The 23954-nt window shown below is 46.4% G+C and overlaps 1 protein-coding gene across 1 annotated transcript in view; it reads left to right on the top strand.

Moving 5' to 3' along the window:
• The window catches only part of ADAMTS6 (ADAM metallopeptidase with thrombospondin type 1 motif 6), a 1840341-nt gene that overhangs the window by 1705240 nt on the left and 111147 nt on the right, over window positions 1–23954 (top strand). The window contains exon 22 of the mRNA XM_085631708.1: window positions 3595–3799. Within this exon, the coding sequence (XP_085487834.1) occupies window positions 3595–3799 (205 nt within the window). The remainder of the gene's footprint in view (window positions 1–3594; window positions 3800–23954) is intronic.

The raw sequence follows: 23954 nt of genomic DNA, 5'->3' as shown, positions 1-23954 counted from the left end.
GGGCTGGTAGTGGAAAAATGCACCTCCGATATATATATATAGTCCTTTGAAGGTGTCAGGCATAAAAAAAATAGAACATTTAGTTTTATTTAATACTGTACACAAGTATAGAAATAATATACACATATATTTAAAAAACATAATATTTTAACAATGTAAACCATTTACAAAAATTATTATTAGAAACAAAAATACATTAAAAAAATATATACACAGAAAATGTTAGTAAAATATTAAACATAAACAAATAATTATTTTTAATATTGTAAATATTTCAAAAAACTAAATATAAAAAGAAAATAAATGAACAATAAGAAAACTAATATAAATCCAGTCTGACTAACATTATGGAAACTATTAGAGCTTGGAGTCTTTTGATTTACTATTCTTAGTTCCATTTATGCAACAGTAGAGAAGGTGTTGGACTTCGGAGGGGTTACATTTACTATACCCACTCAAGTTTGAGCAACAGTAGGGAAAGTGTTGAGGGGTTAGGTTTACTATTCCCACTCCAGTCTAACCAACAGGAGAGAAAGCCCTGGACTGTAGAAGAGTTACATCTAGTAATCTCATTCAAGTCTAAGGAACAGTAGGGAAGGCATTGAACTTCGGAGGGGTTAGAGTTACTATTCCTACTCCAGTCTAAGCAACAGTGGGAAAAGTGTTGGACTTTAGAGGTGATACATTTAATATACCCACTCCAGTCTAAAGAACAGTACAGAAAGTGTTGGACTTTGGAGGAGTTCAGCTTTACATTCCCACACAGCAGTAGGAAAAGTATTGGACATAGAAGTGGTTACTTATACTAGTCCAACTCCAGTCTAAACCACTGTAGAGAAAGTTTTGGACTTTGGAGGGGTTCAATTTACTATTTTCACTCCAGTCTAAGAAACAGTAAGGAAAGCGTTGAGCTTAAAAGTTGATATATTTACTATTCCCACTTCAGTCTAAGCAACAATAGGGAAAGTAATTAACTTTGGAGGGCTAGATTTACTTTTCCTACTCCAGTCTAACCAACAGTATGGAAAGTGCTGGACTATGGAGGTGTTAGATTTAGTATTCCCACTCCAAACTACGTAGAAGTATGGAAAATGTTAGATTTACAATTCCCACTCCGGTTTAAGTAACGGTAGGGCAAGTGCTCAACTTTGGAGCGGTTGGATTTACTATCCTCACTCCAATGTATGCTCAGTTGAGAACGTGCTGAACTTCGTAAGAATTGCATACATCATTGAAACTCATAATTATTTTATAGAAAACCTTGAAATACCTAACAACAATATTTTAAATCAAATTTAAATAGACATGTATGCAATATAAATTAAAAAGGTGTAAAAATATTACAAATATAAAAAAAAAAATGTGAATAATAAATGTTATGGAACAGTATGTAAATTAAACAAATAAACTAAAAAAATGGAAACTACATTTGACAATATTAGTAAGAACAAACGTAACAATAAATTAATAAATGAATCAAGTAAAATACATCTTTAAAATAATAAGCAATTGAAAAGTATACATAATTCAATATGGAAGAATTAAACAAATAAATAAAATAACAATCAAATAATTAAGCAAGTTGAAAAAATATTAACCTATTAAATATTTAATCTACAATATATAATAACTAATATATAAAGTAGATTAATTCAAACGTAAATTAACTTCCCACCCTATCTCCCTACAAACCCAATAACCCACTACTATAATATAAACTAGTATCATGTTTTACTTAAAAAATTAAATATAGATTAAGAATAATCATTTAAATGTTATTTTATTTACATTTCATTTGTTTAAGTATGTACATAATTAATATCCATATAGTTATTTAACAATAAAAAATTAACATTAAAATTAAGGTAATTATAATTTAATTAACTTCTCACCTGTATGCCTACAAAACTAATAATCCACTACATTATAAATTTAAAAAAGACACTTTTAAAATTGCAAACTATATTTTTTTTATCAATAAAAAGTATACTAACAATACTAGGAATTAATAATAATATACTATAGCCTTATAGCCCGCCGTAGCGGGCTATACCGGCTATTAAAAGCCCGCTGCATCGTTAAAGGCCCGAGCCGAAGGTGAGGGACTTTAACAAGGTAACGGGACTTTAATAGCCAGTATAGCCCAGCTACGAAGGGTTATAAGGCTATTAGAACATTCTGCCACTAGAGGGCAGAATGTTCTAACAAATAAAAGAAAAGCTTCAGGGAGCGCGAGGGGATTGAAATCCCCTCAGGCTCCCTGAAGCCTTTGTTCACAGTCAGAACTGTGAACAAAGAAGCATTGGAATGTTGGAGCTCCGGGCTTATACCAGCCATTATAAGCCCAGAGCACTCCGTTGTTTTCAATGGAGCTTCCAACATTCCAATGTTCTAATAACTAATATATATTGAATTAGAAAACAATATTTATTATAATTATATGAAAGCAAACAATAATAAATATAACAATATATCAATATCCCTAAAATGATAGTATATATCAGTTAGTCAGTACCAACTTTATTCGATCTATATACATAAAAATAAAATTAAAATCCGACATAGTTTTTGAAGATACATTTTAAAATCAGTTAATTTGAATAATCACAAGGCCCTAACGTCCCTCATGTATAACATTTATAACATTCACACATTGAATTTACATGTTGGGTTTATCACAGAGGAAGAGTAGAAAAAGAGGAGTCCAAAAACCTTCAACCATGTATTATATACCAAAAAACCTATATGCTTACCTGAGATATTCTTTTCCACAATTATTTTGATACAATAATCATGTCACACAATATTTTGTATCCAATATTTTGGTATCAATCGTAATTCGTTTACAGGTAATGTAGCAGTGAATCAGCTGCAGAAGCTGCCTACTTGGGAGACATTCAGGGCTTCTATCTGTATCTGTAGACATGAGCTAAGATTGCAACTTCCATCCTGAAATGCAATGTGGTAGTGTTAATTCTTGGATTTGGTGCCCAACTTCTCACCGTGAATCACCTCCACCCTCCCAGGATAGGAACAAGATATTATTCAGTTATGAAAGTGACAAACCCTTAAAAAGATGCACACTGGGGTGAGGCAGATACTTATTCAGTAGCTCAAATTCTCCCTTATTTTACTGCAGTCTTCAAAATTTCTCACACACAAATCCATCATCCTGACTACCATTATCACAGATCTTCTCAAGTAGGAAGGTCTATAAACAGATGTCTCCAATACCAGGAGGAGTCGCGTGTGGCAGACCATGGTCACGCTTGGCACTTTAGCTTTTGTAAAATACCTTCCATAGTTCTTTTGCAACAGTGCAGGATTCTGAAATTGATGACAATGTTGAGAACCGCTTATGATAAAAACTGATGCTACTGCGTCAGTAATTTGGTATCTTCACATGGAAAACAAAATGCTGCAATGGTGTACTCTTGGTCAGTGATGTCATCCAACACATTTTATGTTACTCAGTGGACTTTTACCACTTGATATATCTTGATATATAAAAATAAAAAGCCTAATTGTTTTAGAATATACTGTGTCATGTTTGTGGTGTGAGTGACTGAATTTCCCTGTTTTTTCTCATCCTAGGTGGTTTATAGGCGACTGGTCTGATTGCAGCAAAACCTGTGATGGAGGAATTCGATCAAGGACAGTCATGTGCATCAGAAAGATTGGACCTTCTGAGGAGGAGTCCCTGGACGACATCAGCTGTTTGACCCACCGACCCATCGAAAAGGAACCTTGTAATAACCAATCATGCCCTCCTCAGTGGGTTGCTTTGGACTGGTCAGAAGTAAGGACACTGTGTTTGATATCTGTTAATTTAACAAGCTTAGTATCATCATCAGTTTTCCCTTTGCTATTCGTGCTCTATGGTCAAACGTTACTATGGTTATGCTTGACTTCCAGGTATCTTAAAGCTATTTCTATATTCCAATAGGTTAGAAAACATATTGATAGTCTGTTTCGGTCTCCTAAGTAGGAATAGATGTGAAGTTAATTTTGTGCCATCCATAATATAATACAAATACTCAGGGGCAAGGAGTGTACTCGTTTAGTTGATGAACGTTACAGTGTTGTATATAAAACCCAGAGACAGAAGTCTGGTAAGACAAATCAGAGTCCTTCAGCAACCAGACAGTGGTTACACAAGATATGTCCTGGTATCCCGTTTGCTGCCTTTCAAGTACATACCTAAGTGTTATAAGTAAATATAGCAGACAAGTAAAGCAAGATTTGAACACTTAAGCAGGAGTTGGCACTATGATGTCAAAAAGGATGGTCACAGCCTCCACCCTGCCTATTTTGTTAGGATCAGAGGAGTCATCTCTGCTCATTCAGGTATGCCAGTTGTTTGCTTTTGAGAAGCATTTCACACCTTTTTCACACCTATTCAAATGCTAATCCTTGGCTTGAAAAAGTTTGAGAGCAAATGCAAATTAGTCCCCAGGAAAAAGGTAACTTTCCTTGTTTCCTTGATATTTATTACAAATTCAACTTCACCATTGATTTGTATTTTATTAACTATTGAAAATAGTTCCGTGATTATTATTCTATCAAGTCCCATACCCAAGACACTGTATTAGGATTTTAATCAATACTCTGGTTTTCTACATAGGACAGGTGGGTCTACCAAATTGAACATAGCTTGTGGGTGCTGGTCACTGTAAGGACATATTAATGTTAGATTTCTACATGTCCTACTTTAAATACTATGAACCCTTCCTTGCAGACTACACATCCTACATAGGAGTGACTTATTTAATATTTAAAATTGTGTTTTTTATCTGTCAAAAGGGTTTATTCTGACAGGTTAAATTGCAGTTTTTACACTGCTACAGTCAGGCTATACAGGGTAGGCCTGAAGCCGTTTTTTAAACTGTCACTGTAGTCGATGGCACAATAGGTGCTGTAGCCTAGTAGTGGCATTTAACTTACATGCCATGGGTATATTTTGGACCATATACTAGGGATTTGTATGTAAGTGAAATATACCAATTAGGAATATACCAATTTGACCATGTTTAAAGGTGGAGGCACTTTACCACTGAGTAGCAGGGGTAAAGTTCACAGAGTTCTTAAGCCAGCATAAATATAGGGTACAATAAAAGGTGAAAATACAGGGTGATCACGCAGAAAAGGTGCATGTCCTACACTCAGTCTGTCCTATTGTTACAAGACGTTCTAGCAAAAAGAAACCACATGGAAGGCATGTATTTACAGTTTATAAAGTATGTCAACAGAAAATGGCAGCACACCTTCTCATTAACAATACACTGTTCCCAGTCAGAAAACGTCAGGTCGAAGTCAACTTCTGGATACTCGCCAGCAACTTAAAAATATCTACCAATCACAGTACCAGGTGACAATCAGTGGCAGGGCAAATCTGTTTTCAGGTAGGAGCAGAAAACCTCTGGAAGCACAAGGATTGCCACTCTAATCCTCCCTCGTACACCACAGAGGTACGACAAGGACATCGACATGAAGTGACCATGAGGCGCAGTGTATCCAAGGGAAGAGAAGCAGTGAGCATGAGACGCAGTGTACCCAAGGGAAGAGAAGCAGTGATCATGAGACGCAGTGTACCCAAGGGAAGAGAAGCAGTGAGCATGAGACAGAGTGTACCCAAGGGAAGAGAAGCAGTGAGCATGAGACGGAGTGTACCCAAGGGAAGAGAAGCAGTGAGCATGAGACGCAGTGTACCCAAGGAAAGAGAAGCTGTGAGCATGAGATGCAGCGTACCCAAGGGAAGAGATACCGTGAGCATGAGACGGAGTGTGCCCAAGGGAAGAGAAGCAGTGAGCATGAGACAGAGTGTACCCAAGGGAAGAGAAGCAGTGAGCATGAGACAGAGTGTACCCAAGGAAAGAGAAGCTGAGAGCATGAGACGCAGTGTACCCAAGGGAAGAGAAACAGTGAGCATGAGACGGAGTGTATCCAAGGGAAGAGAAGCAGTGAGCATGAGACGCAGTGTACCGAAGGGAAGAGAATCAGTGAGCATGAGATGCAGTGTACCCAAGGGAAAGAGAATCAGTGAGCATGAGACGCAGTGTACCCAAAGGAAGAGAGCAAGTGAGCATGAGACGCAGTATACCCAAGGGAAGAGAAGCAGTGAGCATGAGACGCAGTGCACCCAAGGGAAGAGAAGCATTGTGAATAGAGACAGCATGTGAACAGAAGAAACGCACTAGAGGAATGGAAACAATAAATTTATGAGAAGAGTAGCACACTGCATTCTCTCTAAAGGGCAGCACTGTAAAAGGGGCGGAACCACAGTGCGTACAGGGGAAAAGAAAAATAATGTGATCGCTTTGAAAAGCAATGCTGTGAAGGTGCGGACACACAATGTTCTCAGGAGAGGAGCATCGTAGTGTACTCTCTCAAGAGAAACGCTGTGAAGGATGGAGGCATGATGTGCATTGGAGAAGGGCAGTGCAAAGGGCAGTGTACTTTGACGAGGTTGAGGCATGGCACTGGGAAAGGTGTTCCTCGAGACGGAAGCATTATTAGAGGAGATAAACCAAGTGACCAAAATAGGGCAGAATAGGAGGGGCAAGAGGTTGAAAGGCACTGGGGACACAGAGAGGGCACGGGGGACTGCGAGAGGCGAGCGCAGTAAAGGGAAACATTTTAGTGAGAAAAAATAGGCATGTAACTAACAAACTTTTGGCCAGGAGATGTGAAGAGACAAGAAACGAACTGTGTGTAATCGAAGCATAGTGCTTCTTTGTGAAGGGTGACTGTACCAATGTGCCCTTGAAACAACATCGGTGTAGGAGCATGCATTGCCTAGAGACAGGGGCGTAGCTAGAGCTTCTGGCGCCCGGGGCTATACCTCAGATTGCCGCCCATGGCAGGTAGCGGGGTGGGGTGCTGGGTAAAAAAGGCGGCGAGCACTTGAAAGGTCTGAAAGGTGCATCATAAAGTCCCACTGCCCTAGCTATTGTCCAATACAGTACAGGCTGTGCTGCGCGTGTGCCGCACACTAAGTATATTCTTCAATTTCTACCGAGTTTTGGCTTACAAAAGTTGAAACCATAAACCGAATGATAAGAAAGCAAAATGTACTCCTTGAGAATTACTTTATTGTCGGTTGTTTTAGGACATTGACTGGGCTGTTTCTCAGCCTTCACTTTTATCTGAGTGGCAAATGAAGCTCCCATGGCCTCATGTATTTTCTCTGGAGTCAACAGTGTAGCTTGGCTCTATTGCACCAAAAACCTCCAGCTGATTATTGATATGCATGTTCTTTCTGGTGCGGTGCTTGTAATAGACTCTTATAACTGCTGTGGAGCATTGCCTGGCTGTGAACAAGGAGGACCTCATTCCCTCCTGCTGCCATAATATATGGGAAGTGGCTGAACCATCTTGGAATTGATTTATTATAAGAGGTGTGTATAGGATTGTCCTACAGTGTAGAGTTTCACCCAACCTGTTAATCCAAAAATACACAACACATTTCATACGGAGGGCATGGGGATTAATGAGCAACCGTTTGTCATCAACCGTTCAGCTGTTGCGTTATTATTTTTATACACTTTTGTTTAGTATTTTAGAAATCGAGATGGTGCAGATAAGCCAGGGTTCTGACAACAAAGAGCAGGTGAAGATTCTTTTTTATGGGTCAATAAACAGCTTTAAAATTGAAAACAAAATGTTTTATTCCTAGGACGTAGCTGGTTAATCCTGTATAATCAAATATATCAGTTAAATGGATTTATGGATGTTTTAGCCTAAAGAAATGAATGAATGAATGAATGCATAATATGTTTGTCATCGACTTGACCGGCGCCGGCTTTCCCTGTTGTGCTGTGACTTCTGGCATCGTACTTGCCCCAAAGTATTGGCCTGGGGTTTCTTATTTCTGCTCTGTTGAGGGTTCTCAGAGGGATTTTCCATGTGGTCCTTCTGTATTTCTCCCTTCTCCCCACTTGCAATAACTTTTATTACATTTTCGACCTTGATATTATTGCTGGAGTGGCTATAAGTATCACCATTTTGATCTTCTTTGTTCCTTTCCTTCCCCCGTCCAAATTGAGTATCTCTGACCCCTCCACAGTTGTCCTGTATCTGTAGGCAGCCAGCCTCTGCTAAACTGGGCATTGCCATATTAAATATTGCTGGATTGTCATTTACTTGCAGGCTGGCCGTTAGTGCTGTCTTCTGGGCCCCTTCATCCAGATCCTCCGCTTTGCCCTGCTCCTCGTTCCCGATTCCAGCTCCCAGTCCTTGTCGCGGTCTGGAGCCTCCGAATAGATCCAAAATTGTCAGACCGGCAGGTGTTGTTGGGGCACTGACCCGCCCTTCCCCTTCCTCTCTGGAACGTCATCCTTCCGGGTCCCAGTTTGCCCTTGGCATCCAGGCAGTCAAGCCACTGCCTCTGTCCCAGCACATATCTCAGTCGCTGAGCGGGCAGATGTCGGGGCCACACTTAATGACGGACTGCCAGCAGCCGGAGCCGCCCCGGTCTAACCTCGAGTTACTGGTTGCCCCTTTGGCTTCATCCCGAGTGGAAAATGCATCTCCGAGCAACAGCAATCAAACCCGCTCAGCGTGCTGTAGAGCTTCTCACAGGTTTGTAGGAGTTCTTGCTGTCTGGCCGCAACTCTGCAAGTGGGGGTGCAACTAGCTGCTGACCTCCTCACTCAGCAATTTCAGCAGTGTTCAAAACTTGCAATAGCATCCTTATTTTAGAACAGGCACATTGGGGGGTTTCAATAGATCAAGGCATTATGAGCTGTGAGCGGTCGCCTCAGCCGACCACCATCCTGCTTCCCATGTGGTTGCTTCTTGAGTGTGGCATCCACTCCCCTCAGCACCTAACCCAATTTCCCAAACTGGAGAATATCGGTCTCATTGCTCCTGAGTGGACCTCTAGGTCCATATAGAGCTTTCGGCCCTAGACTGGAGCCCCGTATAAGGTTGCCGGGCGAATCTGGCTCTGAGTATGTCTAGGAAGCAGCCATCTTTTGGACTCTTTAGTTGTTAAGAAAGTTCTTCATGTGGGTGTGATTCATTTTACTTTCACATGAACCATTTATAAAAATAAAATAGGGTTAAAAAAAAAAAAAAAATCGCTGCTAACCGCACATAATCATCCGCGGCCTAAAAAAATAAAAAATACACAACTGATCAATCAAAACTTATAGCCATATGATAAGAGTCTAGAGCAAGATATGCTAAGGTGCTATGCAGATGATAGATTGCACAATACTGCTTGTAACATAACATATAGTAAAATAGCATAACAAGGCATAGTATAGAATCACATACAGCAGTGTTCACTGAAAAACATTGCAGATTAATTCCTCTACAAAAACATGTCGAAAGATTGCATTTAATTATAATCACTGCTAATTATTACTCAATGTGCAAATGGAGAAATTGCTAAATATCACTGGCAATATCTCACTTACGCTTGTGAAACAAAATTGCTACATTGGGGATATACCTTCAAATTTAGCAACAATCTCTACATGATAGTCCAAGCATTGCTACTGCATTGATGCTTTTCTTATATTTCTTCTCCTAGAATTCTTTTGGCTGCTGTGATTGATCTTAAGCAGCCAAATTTTCGAGCTTATCACATCAGAATGAAAAAGTACATGGGGTGAAGTTGTGGCCAAACGGCAAGAGCGGTTGACTTGAAAGCTATGCAACCAGGTTCGCATCGCGGCAGGAACAGCTCAAAATTCGGCGATTCTTGGCAAATCGCTTAAAATGAATCTATACGTCTGTAACGCAAGTGGTGCTTGTGTAACTCTGACACCTTCGGGTTAAGTGTGTGTTCGGGCAAGTCATCCATTTTCTTTTATCATCAAATGACAAATATTTTTTGTTCAATTACTTTATGAACACAATCAATGAATATGTGTATTATATGCTAAATGATTCTGACACAATATACATTCAGGGGCGCAGGAAGGGCAGCTTGCAAAGAAAATGGGCCCCTACATTCTGCCAAGGTAATGAAATACAGCAATACTCAGTTTCGGTTGGGCCCATTAGGCTTTTGGATCTTGGTGTAAGCGCACCTGCTGCACACAGATAGCTACACCCCTGTATACCTACACATGAAACGTCTTTCTGTGAAGAGGTATGAAGTTAAGCATAAGGAAAGTCAGGGGACTTCTGTTTTTAATTTAACATCCAGACCTATTCCTGACTTTTCAACCAGCACGATTTCAAGAGAGAGCCGACTGTGAATTACGACATGTACATAGTTAGAAAAACAGAAGGAGGTTCGGGCAACTCACAAAGGCTGCTCTCCGATAACCTATTGTAAATTAAATGTGGATTGCAGCGCTGGTGCAGAGAGCCACTCACAGCATTAAAGCACACCATACGTTCACACATCATGCCCTCAATTGACCCCCTTTGGCAGTTTGTATCTTGAAAGCGCATTAGGAATGAGAGTGCATTGCCAAAGGTGCCAGGATGGACGCCCAGAGTCTTCCTCACCGTATTTCCTGAGGTACCCTCGGTGTATTCCCAAGGAGCTCATGCCGATCTGCACCGTTCATCAGAGAGAAGGGCGAAGTAGTAACCGCTGCCAGAGCTGCAGGTGTGGGGGTCACGAGCAGCAAGAATTAATCCCTCGCAGGGAGAAACCACTCTGAAGTCGGTGGTGGCCAGTGAGAGTGGAGTCCGCCAGCTGGACCCGCACAGAGCCAGTGGATAATCCGCCTTCAGGGTGCAGAAGTGCCCGCTCAAGACCGGGGCCATAACAAGGAGTGGGGAAGCGGCCCTGTGGCGCACGTGATGCGTCACTGCTGCGTTTTCGGCGCGGGGGTTGGCCAAAAATTATGCCCAGGGCCGTCATTGGTAGCGCTTTCGCGCTACAAGATTGACGGCCCTGGGACCCACAAATGCAGTACTTCGCACACTTTACACATAATTGCACGTCACGTGCATTTGCGCTGTGCTCGTGTGGGTGTGGGGGGTGGTGGGTGTACTGTGTACATCATTCACCAGTGTTGCAAGGCCACCAGTGTCGCAAGGCCGCCGCCCCCAAACTAGTGCCGCCTGGGGCAGACCGCCCCCACCGCCCCCCCCTAGCTACGCCACTGCCTAGAGATGAGTTTGTGCCCTTTCCTTATTTCAGCAGTAAATACCAGGCCTTTTCAGTAAGCACTATCAAGCAGCATTAAACATCATAGTTTTTACTAGAAAAAATGTGGACCAGGACTCATTTTTAGGTCTCGCCTGACCCAGCGCATGCGCTGGTCTGGCGAGACTTATTGAGAGGGCTCCAAAAAGTGCTACCAGGCCAGCCTAGAGCTACAGTGCATGTGCGCGGGAGCGCGCGCCGCGCTTTAGGTCTCGCCTGACCCAGCGCATGCGCTGGTCTGGCGAGACTTATTGAGAGGGCTCCAAAAAGTGCTACCAGGCCAGCCTAGAGCTACAGTGCATGTGCGCGGGAGCGCGCGCCGCGCTTTACCACTCTTTACCGCTCTTTACCGCGATTACTTTCACTTTCATGGCCGCTTTGATGTTTGATCGTGATCACGATCGCGATCACTTTCACTTTCGCGGCTGCACGGCCATTTGGCATAGCCAATAGGTCTCGCTTTTGGGACCTTACAAGTATTTAGTTATGCAACTGTTGCATGGCTAAATACTTATAAAGTCCCAAAGGCGAGACCTATTGGCTATGCCAATGCTTGTTATTTAAATGTCACTATACTAACCCCAGTTATAATGACTTTTCCTTTCACGGTTTCGTTTTTTTAAGAAGCTTTAACTTTTATGGCACATCACCTGTGCAGACAGACGTGCATGCTACTACTGTGTGACAGGGTTTGAATCATAATTAAAACCGCATGCTCAGCCCAGCACCGAGATCCCTCCTCACAGCCGAACTTTTGATGCTGTGGAAATAATGAGGCTGAACCCTTTTGTACTGGTTCCTAGAAGTAATGCACGGATGCCTTTTTATTTCTTAGAAATTTGGAGGTATTCTGTGTCCTGCAGTATATTTTCTAACACAAAACAGAGGTAGGTGTAACATAATCTAAGGAACAAAATCTGGTAGAAACATTACCCAAAGCACAGCCGTCGTCTGCTTGTGGCCGGAAAAGCCACCGTGTACAATTATATTCATTTTAAAACAATTAAACCCTTTCCTTCTGGCAAGCAGGATAAAAAGAAAATCCCATGCAGACTTGTTGGCCCAGAAAGTCTCGCTTGGGATACAGTGTGATCTTCGCAAAGCTGACGTGCAGGAGGAGGGGATGAATTTACTTGTTTCTCAAGAGGGCAGTGACTTAGCACCGAGCGAACAAATCACTGTGACAAGTTGATAAAATGCTGTCGCACCTAGCATGGAGGTACATTCTGGGCCGTGACAATAAAAATTCAAGGCAAATGGTCGGAATTCAGCACAAAAAGTCAGTTTTACAGACACATCTTAGGAGGTCAGGTAATAAAGTTAAATTAAGTAAATAGACAGCTGACAAGTCAAAATATATATTTTTTTTACCTTGTCTTTTATTCAAATAGTGCACAAACATCACAGTACAGATTGGCCCACTGAATAAAAGAGCAATGGAATTAAAATCACATGGTACCTTGCATTAGATCCTGTACTCCTGAGGCACAGCCGGGAGCTCTGCTCGAAATTGAACTGTTTTTAAAACTTGTGTGTTAAATTGATTTTAATAATTGCGCACCTCTCCCTCACCTACTAGTCTGGTTGGGGCACTTATCCAGAATCCCTAACACCCGTGCAGCCGATCTGAACGCTGCCACGGGGTAGGAAATCGCCATCACCGCCATCAGCGAGCGAGCCTGCTCAAGGCCACGCCCACTTCATCAGGCCACGCCCCCCACGCCCTCTCCCGGCATAAAATCATGTGCAGCACTCGGACGCGCAGCGGACGGGCGCAGCGGTCGTGCCAAAGGCAAGCCCCTCTGGGCCCGTCCGGGCCCGGACGGTCCCAGGCCCAGCCACTATGCCCATTTCTCCCAAGAAATGCCCTGTCTATACCCGAGATAGGCTTTTGGCCCTGAATACACTAAAACATCCCTCCTGCAATTATACCCTCATGGGCGATAATCCATTTACCGGCTGCAGTCTCTGTAATCCTCCCGGCGCAGATATTGAACGCGGTGGCCTCCAGCTAGGCCTACTCAACTGCAGGTCGCTTGTTAAACACGCCCACGAAATAAACCTCCTGATCTCAAACCACGCCATGGACATTCTGTTTCTCACTGAGACATGGCTCACCCCCAACAACGGCCCTGACATTGCCAACGCGCTCCCTCCGGGCTATCAAATCTGTTCTCTGAATAGACCGCGTGGTAGAGGAGGTGGCCTAGCCATAATATTCAAGGATTCCCTCACCTGCAGAATCTTAGATGGCAACATCAAAGACTGCGAAAGCTGCCACTTCACCATCCAAATTTCACCAGTAACATCCCTGTCGGGACTGCTTGTATATCGCCCCCCCGGCCTACTCGCCGAATTCCCCAGCAAGCTCATCGACCATGTCACTCTTGAGTATACAACTACCTCTAACTACCTCTTGTTAGGGGATCTCAATCTTCACTTTCTGGACCCAGTCGACATTCAGGCAGCCGAATTTTTACTGGACATCTCCTCCTCTGGTCTCTGCTTAAAGAACCCACAGGCCACTCACGACAAAGGACAGCTACTTGACCCCATCTTCACAAACATTCAAGACCTTAATACCCGCGCTCACTTCCCTCTTCCCTGGACCGACCATTTCCTGGTCCCCTTCGAATGGCACATCAATATTCCTCCACCCCAACCGCCCAAAATCAGAACTCTTATCAGACGCTGGCACAAACTGGTCCCAGAAGAATGGGCAGCCAAACTTAGGGAAGATATCCCCCCTCCCTCTCAAAACACCATTACAGCCGACACTGAATTCAATACATGGCTCACCCAATCACTGGATTGCCTCCTACCGAGATCCAGCACCCTTAAACGTACCAAGAGAGTTAACCCCTCTCCCCGGTACACCCCCGAATTGAATCTCTTACGGAAGGAATGCAAGAGAAATGAACGCATATGGAGGAAAGACAAGACAGCAGACAAGAAAGGTACGTTCCGTGCTTCCATAAAAACTTACAAACGGGAGCTCCAAAAAACCAAGAGCGCATTCTACGAAGATAGAATTAAAAACTCGCCCTGCTCTGCCCAAGAAACTTTCGCTATTCTTAAAGAACTTCTTCAGGCTCCAGATCCCCCTGCAAAACCCCTGGACCCCAAAGCCGCGGAAAGTAAATGTATTCACCTGGCCACTTTTTTCGATGAGAAAATTCAAAAAATTCTGGCATCCCTACCCCCCGCCGGCCATACGGACAGGGACCCTTCTAACTCTCCCCACTGCCACAGTTATTCCACCGATACCCCCTCACCCCTTCTCGACACCTTCGGCCCAGTATCCACGGAAGAGGTCGCCGCGACGCTGGCCACAATTAAAAGTGGCTCCCCCAGCGACCCTGCTCCGCTTCGTTTCCTGAAAAAAGTGTCCAGCACCATTATCCCTCCTCTCACGTCCCTCATCAATGTCTCCCTCACTCAGGGAGTAGTCCCTCCCAGCTGGAAAGCGGCGGTGGTCAAAGGTCTTTTGAAAAAACCTTCACTGGACCCCCAGGACCTAGCCAACTACAGGCCAATCTCCCTCCTCCCCGGAAACAGTAAAATCACGGAGAAGCTAGTGAATAAAAAACTATCACTATTTCTTGAAAGTAACAACATACTCAGGAACTCCCAGACTGGTTTCCGCCCCGGCCAGGGCACTGACACCGCCCCCCTGGCGGCAGTGGAGAAGGCCAGAAGCATTCTGGACACAGGAGGATCAGTGGCAGTGATCCTCCTGGACCTCAGTGCGGCCTTCGACACTGTAAATCACCAGATTTTAATCCAGCGGCTGAGAGATACTGGAGTAAGGGGCACGGCCTTGAAGTGGCTCATGTCTTTTCTAGATGGTCGCTCTTTCCAAGTCTGGGAGAATGACAGCCACTCTCCCGCGATCCCCCTCCGCTGTGGAGTACCGCAGGGCTCATCTCTTAGCCCTACGTTATTCAACGTTTACATGTCTCCGTTGGAGGAATTGGTCACCCCGTTCGGCGTGACAATCATCAATTACGCCGACGATACCCAGCTGGTGGTAACCTTTTCACACCCACACCAAGATCCTTCCGATCTCCACAGCTGTCTCACCGAAATCCACAGCTGGATGAACACCTCAGCGCTGAAACTGAATGGGTCCAAGACCGATATCCTGCTGCTCGGACATAAAGAGCCCTCCCTGCCGCCTAACATCTGGCCCGACTGTTTAGGTGACCCCCCTGCCCCCAAGGAGGAGGTCAAGAGCCTGGCCGTATGGCTCGAAAAGGATCTGAGCTTCAGAACTCAGGCCAAAAAGACAGCAGGAATATGCTTTGGTCTCCTCAGGGCATGTAGGAAGGTCTTCCCTTTGCTTCCCGCCACTTCCCGGAAACTATTGATCCAGGGCCTCATCCTGGCAAGGTTAGATTACTGCAATGCAATCTACCTGGGTGCCCCGGAAGCTACTTTTAATACCCTGCAGAGAATCCAAAACGCCGCTGCCCGACTACTCACTCACACACCAGCCAGATCTTCGGCAAAGCCAGCTGTGAAGCTCCTTCACTGGCTCCCAGTCAGAGAGAGGGTTGCTTTCAAAGCCCTCTGTCTGGCCCACAAACTTCTCCATAACAAAGGCCCACCCATCCTCAATAATTTTATCATCCCCTACAAAGCGACAAGAGCTCTTCGATCAAACGGAGAGAATTTCATCACGGTTCCCAGAGTAAAAAAAGCTTGGTCTGGAGGACGCCGCTTCTCGGTCCACACTGCCAAACATTGGAACAGCCTCCCTCGGAGTCTAAGAACCGAACCAAATCTCCTTCAGTTCAGGAAGGCACTGAAAACTTTTCTCTTTCCCTGATTCCTCTTCCCTCCTGCTGCTGTTCCCCCCCGAAGTCAGGTTCAAGCGCTGGGATGCTCAAGGGTTACTACGCGCTCTACAAAAACCTTAAATTAAAAATTACAGATCATCGGTGCCTATTAGTACAATAGTCTCAATTATTTGTCCTCGTGCTCGACACCGGATGATGTGGCAAGGCATTCATCAATATGGTCAACAAGTAAGCCAGCTCCTGTGGGAGTGAGTTATGCACAAAAGAAAGACATAAAATAAACCAACAAACTTGGCATCAATAGGCAACTGGGTGGTGTTCCCCCAAGAGATCCTTGAGCAGTGGGCAGAGATCAACCATGCGCATGGGCGAAGCCCGTGTAGCCTTTTAGCGAGGTGCCATCCCACCTGTGTCATGTAGTGCATGCGTGAGGTGGCAAGTGGCAGCAACTCAGGCTGCAGAGGCAGACAGCAAACCCATCTGTTCCTCAGAGGCGGCTGGTGGGCTAACAGAAAAGCAACTCACATCCATCCCCCCATACTCAGCTCAGACACACAACCATCCCACACTGTATGCGGTCTACCTTTGCTCCTCCCCTCATACATTGCTCAGCCATACACTGTATCTTTACTCAGTCATTCAGTCAAAGGGTCACTTCCCTGTATCGATGCGAGAGTAGCAGAGTCCAACGTGCACAAGGAAGTCCCAGCCTCCCCATCTAACTCCCCCAGTCGACAGTAGGCACTCCAAAATATCTCCCCAGGCATCTAAGTTGCGCTCTGCGTTTTCATCAGTGCGAACCAATTGCAAACGGTGCTCCTCAGCTACTCCCCACTTACTCCGGTCAGCCCTCCATTTGTCCAGATGGGGGGCACAGAGTGCGGACGGTGTATGGCAATGCAACACTTAGCCAGCACGAGTCCCAAGAGAGCAAATCTATGTCACATGCGAGCCCCGGATTTAGGGATCGAGAGTACGCCCAGGAGACATTGTTTGACTGACGCCTCAACATGTGTGCTCACAACCTCATGTAGCACGTGCAATACAACCGCCCAATATATCCGAAGGCAAGCACAGTCCCAAGTCATATGCAGGGACCCCGCAGTTTTCACACCGCACCGGGGGCATGCTGATTGGTGTGCAGCATTAAATCGTGACAGCCTATGGGGCGTCAGATACGTGCGATGTAGGCAAAAAAACTGCGCGAGTTTAAAGCGCATGTTGCGGGCCACCTCCTTGACCTGTGCAAATGCCCATCTCCACTCACCCTCCGTGAGTGGCAGTGGCAGGTCAGCCGCCCATCTATCACGGATCTTTGATACATTGATTCTCTGATCTGCCTTCTGGACCTTATATATGCGGGAGATTAGCCCTCTGGGGAGCCTGGGTCCAGCAATAACGACAAGGTCTTTATTTCCTTGTGCTCATCCAGGAATGTTGTCCATATCTCGTGGGCTGTGCATGATATTTTAGTGTACTACAGGAAGTGGCCATCAGACACCTGAAAGCACTCTTTTGCGATATCAAAGGAAAGCAAGGTCCCCCTAAGATATAAGTCACCCGCTGTTATGCAGCCCCCTTCATGCCACCTTGTGAGGTCCATCAGGGTCAGTATTCGAATGAACCGCTGAATCCAACGGAGAGGGAGCAACTGAGCGTAGGGAGGCCTTGGCAGAGCCAGCGTGACTGCTCTCTCCCAGACCCCGCGGCATGACGGACTACAGATGGGTAATCCTGGGCGGTCTGTGAGCCCATCATGAGAATTCTTGGGAGCACCATCCCGCACCCCAGTTCGCCAACAGTGCCTTCTTAATGTTCGGACCCTCAGCATACCACAGTGCCTTGTACTGCTGCAATCCTGCAAGGTGATAGAGACCAAGGTCTGGAAAACCCAGACCCCCGGCGTCCATGTCCAGTTTGAGCACATATGGTTTTACCCTGCTGCACTTCCCAGCCCACACCAAGAAGATCAGGAGACTTTTTAGGATATCGAATGTGCATTTGGGAATATTGTAAAAGGAGTTCTGGAGAGCATACAGACTGCGCAGAGCATAACCATCCTAGCAGGGGCCACACGCCCTAAGACCAAGAGGAGCAGGCGGTTCCAGAACCAAATAGATGCCTCCAGACCCATAATGATCGCTCCCATATTTAAGGCGGACTGTGCAGCACCTGAATTCCCAAATAACTAAAATTATCACACTCCCGCCTAAACTCATCGATAGGAAGGCCCGCAGCATCCCCCTTGGCCAAAGCTGCCAATGTGAACATAACTGACTTCTGGCGGTTAATGTATAGCCTCGTCACTGGTGACGGATGTACAGCAACTCGTTGTCTGTGTATCAAGTGGGTCTTTACCTGGCTTGGGGAGCATAACAATCTGCGCTTCCTGCATAGACGGTGACAAACCCCCACTCGCTTGGCCTCCTGCAAAGTTTTCCATATGCGGGGAAGTAGGAGGAAGGCATACGTTTGGAAGAACTCCACCGAAAGACCATCTAACCCCGGGGTCTTACAGCGTGCTATGGTCTGAATTGCTTCTCGCAACTCCTCGAGTATGAGTGCCTCACCCTATCCATCTGCCTGTGCCTCCATAAAGCGTGGGAGCGGCACGTCATCCAGAAACTTGCTAATCGCAGTCGAGGCGGTACTTAGGCCTCCTCCATAAACTGCTGCTAAGTGATCCCGCAATAGAGAAAAAACACCAACCTGTAACGTGGCTTGCTGTTTATGGCGTTTGAGCATTAATATGTTCAGGGAGAACATTCCCACTTCAGCAATCATGCCAGAAGTCTCTGCTAGATTTGTCACCCTCTTGGGGCAACAAATGGCGATATTCACGTTTAGCCAAACAATCTAACCTCTTCCATTATTCCACCACTCAACGCTGGGCCTGCAAGAGTGCTTCACCATGCGACTCTGTCCCCTGCCCCCCACACTGCAGTCCAGTCAATGCCTCATCAGTGTCAGTAAGCTTCCTTTCCAATCATCTCCTAGTATCCCAACTCTCGACAAGCATTCCCCACGTGTCACCACCTTTAGCGCGTCCCAATACAATCTCCTATTAGAGGCGTATGACCAATTAGTATCAAAATATTCAGTAACCACCTCCCGTAGTTCCTCTTGGAACATGATATCCTTAAGGGCCTCAGGATGCAATCACCATAAAGGGACTCTTGGCCTGCTGCCCCTCAGTTGCACAGGAGCGTGGTCGGACAGGAAACGGTCCAGTACATGTGTCTGTATTGTAGCTGCTGTGGCATCTCTTGAGAGTAGAACTGATCAAGTCTACTGGAGACGGCCATGTGTATAACGGGTATTCCTTGCTCCAGGGTGAGTTTTGTGCCAAATGCCTACGCAGCACAAATGTTCCATCATCACTCGCAGAATGACTGTCATGTTGGGCTTAGTATGGAGCTTCCGGTGGTAGCCTATCCAGCATCCCATGAAGCACGCAGTTGAAATCACCAGCCCATATTATAGGCACTCCTGCGTATGGAAGCAGGAGCTCCTCCATTTCCAAATAAAATTCACCATCGTCTACATTCGGGACATAAACATTTATCATACATATCTCCGTCCCGTGTGGCAAACCATGGACTAAGAAGTGCCTCCCCTCTATGTCTGCTGTATAGCCATTAACCCGGAACGGGACCTGCGGGGCCACCCAAACTACTACTCCCCGGGCATAGGTGGAATATGTTGCTGCAAACATCTGACCCCTCTGCTTCCTGTACAACTTCTGCATTTCAGGGTCTGAGAGTTGTGCCTCTTGCAACAATGCTACATGCTTCCCGTGCCTGCAGAGATAGGTCTGTACTTTGTAACGCTTCACAAGATAATTAAGCCCCCTCACATTCCGTGTTAGAAATTGTAATTGTCCCATCCCGTCCGCTCCGTGTACCACCCCCGCCCTATCCGCTATTATTCCCGCCTTTGTTGCTGCCAATAAACATGATAACAGGAAAAGAAAATCGACCCTACCCTCCCGGTAAACACATCAATAACAATTTGAGCCTCCACAATCATCATCAACTCCCACAATAGAAAATACCCCCCCCCGCCCCCCCTTCAGTCAATTCATGCCTTTCTAGGTGCACCCAGCAGTGGCGAATGATAATCAATATACAGTGTCTAAGACAGCCCACAATAGACCCCCTGATATCGCCCAGTCATCCTGCAAAGCACATTCTACACTAGGGGCCCTATTACAGAAAGTGCCCTGGAGGCGCAACAGGTGTTTGTTCCTGGTTTGTGCGCCACTGGGGCGCCGTGGTATTACAGAAGGGGCGCAGACAATTGTGCGGCCCCTTCTGTAACACAATAGCGCTGGGGCACTTAAAGCACCAGCGATATCTTCCGTAGGCGTGCCCCCATTTGCGTGAGGGCGTGCCCCATACAAATGAGGAAATCCCTGTGCCTCTGCCCCGTATTACAGATGCGGCTGAAGAGGCAAAGACACACTCAGGAGGCGCACTGTCAGTGTATCTCCTGGGAGCAGGGAGGCAAAAGGGGCCCCATGGACCCCCTAGGCATCCCCTTGCAGGTAGGTGCAGTCACTGACTGCACCGCCTGTAAGGGGAACTCTAATCCCCTTTTAAAGTGCAGGCGGGTTGCCGCCTGCACTGTGAAAACACAGAGCGGCTGCTTCAAATTTGCTCCGTATTTCACTTGAATGTGCTGCTCCCGGGGCAGCATGAGTTTGCAGCTGCCCTGGGGGTAGCGCATTCTATGTAATAGGGCACACTTTCTCTTTTTGCGCTCAGCGCACCTGTTTTAAGGTGCGCCAGGCGCAAATAGGGAAAGTGCATTCTAATACATAATCTGGCCCTAGGTGCTCCACTCCCTGTCACCACAAAGACAACCATCAAAAATTGAGGAGGTGTGCCAGCAGCAGCACGCTATGGTGAGCCCAGGACTCACCCCTAGCCTCTCCACACACTCAAACACACACACTCCTGTTACAATCCTGTTATACCTTAGCACACAGCTGTCTCACAAGTCAATGATTCACAGCCAAATAGAGTAAGGTAGATGAAGAATAGCGAGAGGGGAAGAAAGGAATGAAGAAGACGGAGTAATGAAGAATGAAAAGTGTGAGGGGGAGAAAGAGGCACCCGTCCATCACATACAGGTACCCATCCCAGAAATACAATTGTCCCGGGTCCCCAATCAGAAGCCTGTCAGTGCGATCCAGTCACCACGCCTCTCCATCGCAGGAGCCAAAAAGGATAAGCCCGTCTCATCAGCAGCCATAGCCTGGAACACACAGCCCACTGTTGCATCAATTGTTCAGAAGTCTGGGGTTTGGGGAGTTTCCTCCACAACATCCCCACACTGGCATCAGAGTTTGAGGCAGTGACTTCCTCCACCAAAGCTCTTGCCGCCTTGTGCTCTGCCCCTTGCAGCGATGGGTCCACTCGAAGCAGCCGTCTTCCCTCGTTGTTTGAGTTTGTCGTTCCAAGTCCAAAGAGCCATCCTGGAGTACCATGACCCACTGGGAGAAGATAGAGGCATGTCTTTCCTGCTGACCCCATCCGCCCTCCCTCCATGCTTTTCTCGCAATCATGGGCTGCGTATATGCCCCCCACGAGGCCAGGGACCACCCCTCGCCCGCACCTCCAGCCAATCCCAGGCAGCCTCTGGAATGGCAAAGAAATTAGTGCGATGACCTTCAACCTGGTGAGAAAGAGGAGCATATACTGCAGATTCATCGCCCTCAATTTCTGTTTCACTCTCTGTTTCAAATGACGCTCTCTATTGTTGCACCATACGCGTGTAATCCGGGAAACTTTGGATGGTGTGATTTTCAAAAGGAGGATCCCCATCCCGACGAGCAGCTTTGAGGATGTAGTCACGGTCCCTATAAGTAAGGAAATTTGCAATAAGTGTGCTCCCATCAGAGGCAACTGTGTGAGGGCACAATGTGCACGTTCGATCACAAAAATGGATGACAGTTTCGCCACCGGCAGAGCAGTTTTAATCCAGTTCTAAAGAAAAAGTTTGGGAGTCTTGTCCTCTGTCCCCTTTGGAAACCCAACAAAATGAAGATTGCATCATCGAGAGCGGCCCTTCTCTTCTTCTGCTGTGCGCTCCAAAGCTGCTGATCTGGCAGTCAAGTCAATAAGGGCCGCCTTCAGCGTGGAGACCTTGCTGTGCAGTTCAGACACAGTTTGCTTAGTGGAAAGGGACCTGTCCGCCACGGTGCGAAGGTCAACCTGTAATAGGCCAACATCCAGAGACACTGCGTCTATTTTGAATTGCACGGCTGCATTCAAGACCTCTATGGCGGGGAGTGTTTGTGCCCCTCATGGGGTTTGCGGGCACTCTCTCGTTCTCCAGAGGGGACTCTATCCTTGTTGCCCCCCTGCGCTCTGTATTGGTCTATTTTCATATGTTGTGCCCTCCTTTGCAGCCTGTTCTTACCCATAATGTCATACTCCAATCTATGGGCAGTTGTCCATACAATTAACCAGCAGCATGTAAGTCACTCCAAGCTCTGTGCCTCTCGGCCACATAGTTGCAGGGGCTGTGTCCGGGGAGGTGCCCGCCAAGGGGCAGCCAGTCTGGGTCAGGGGGAGCCAGGCGGGGGGAGACAACCCAACTGGCAGCAACAAGAGGGATGCCCCTGTGTGGATGTGCAGACGCCGTAGGTGGGATCCCAACGTTGCCCACAGAGGCGACCACAGGCTGCCAGGTGCAGATTCTCAGACTCCCACCAACAAGGCTGTGCCCCCTTGTGCAATTGAAAGTCTCACGCAATCTACCCAGGAACCACCCAATCATACCAGTGGCGGCAATTCAGAGACTCTTAGGGCCAAATGTACGACTGTTTTTTGCGGTCGCAAATGAGACATTGGCCCGTGTGCTACTCCAAAATAGGTGTACCCCGTGTACAAACCCTATTTTGCGGCTCAGTAACCTATTACCGACTCGCAAAATAGGGTTTGCGACTCGATATTGGGAGGGAGTGAGCCAAGGGCGTCCCTTCCTAATAGCGGCATGCACTTCAATGTAAGATTGTTTTGCGGCCGCAATTGCGGCCACAAAACACTTGCAGTTTGCCACCTACTTCAAGTAGGTGGTAAGCCACTCGCAAATGGGACGGGGTCAGGGACCCCTTTCCCTTTGTGAATGTATGCGAAAATGTTTTTAAGAGCAGGCAGTGGTCCCACGGATCACTGCCTACTCTTAAAAAATAAAGCAGAAACGTTTCAATTTTCTTTTTTAAATGCATCCTGTTTTCCCTTGAGGAAAACGGGCTGCATTTTTAAAAAAGCTGCTTGATTGAAAAAGCAGTCGCAGGCATGATGGTCTGCTGACCCCAGCAGGCCACCATCCTTGTGAGTGCTGGCCATTCCTAATAGGGTCTCAAATTGATCCTTCCTCATGAATAATAATGAGGCAGGCAATTTGTGACCCCATTAGGATTCACAAACAGTGTCTGAGACACTGTTGTACATTATATTTTTTGAGTCGCAAAACAACGCAATTTGTGACTCGCAAATTGTAGGAGTCGTACATCTAGCCCTAAGTGCATGCGGCATGGTATTGCAGCCTGTGCCCGGGCACTAGCCCAAAAGAACATCCATCGCACCTGCCCGAGGCTACAGGCAGGTCATCAGTGCCCCAGCAGCACCAACATGACACTCCAGTTGGCCCCAGGGCACCCCTCCAGGCACGAGGAGCAGCAGGCAGTGTCAACTTATGTGCCCCCCACCTTGCGATCCTCCAAAAGCATCCAAATGAGGGTCCGCCAGGCTGATTCTGTAGGTCCTCATGGCAAGTGGGGAGCCTCTAAGTTCCAGTCAGGGTCTGCTTGTCTCACTTGAGCCCAGGAGCTGCCGGGCGCGCCTCCCCAGTGCGTGCCTGGTCCGGTTACGGTGCTCTGTTTCCTCGAGGCGCCATGCCTGGCTCCCTCAACTGCCATTCACGTCTGCTTGGGGAACGAGGAACTCCGGATGCGAGGGGTCGTCGTCGCAGGCTCTGCATGGGCACTTCCCTGCAGATTTCGGCTCAGCAGCCAGGCAGGTGCC

This window comes from Triturus cristatus, chromosome 2_1, assembly GCF_964204655.1.
Source record: "Triturus cristatus chromosome 2_1, aTriCri1.1, whole genome shotgun sequence".
Classification (NCBI taxonomy): Eukaryota; Metazoa; Chordata; class Amphibia; order Caudata; family Salamandridae; genus Triturus; species Triturus cristatus.
The sequence above is the reverse complement of the archived record's forward strand: the minus strand, read 5'-3'. Positions and strand labels throughout refer to the sequence as shown.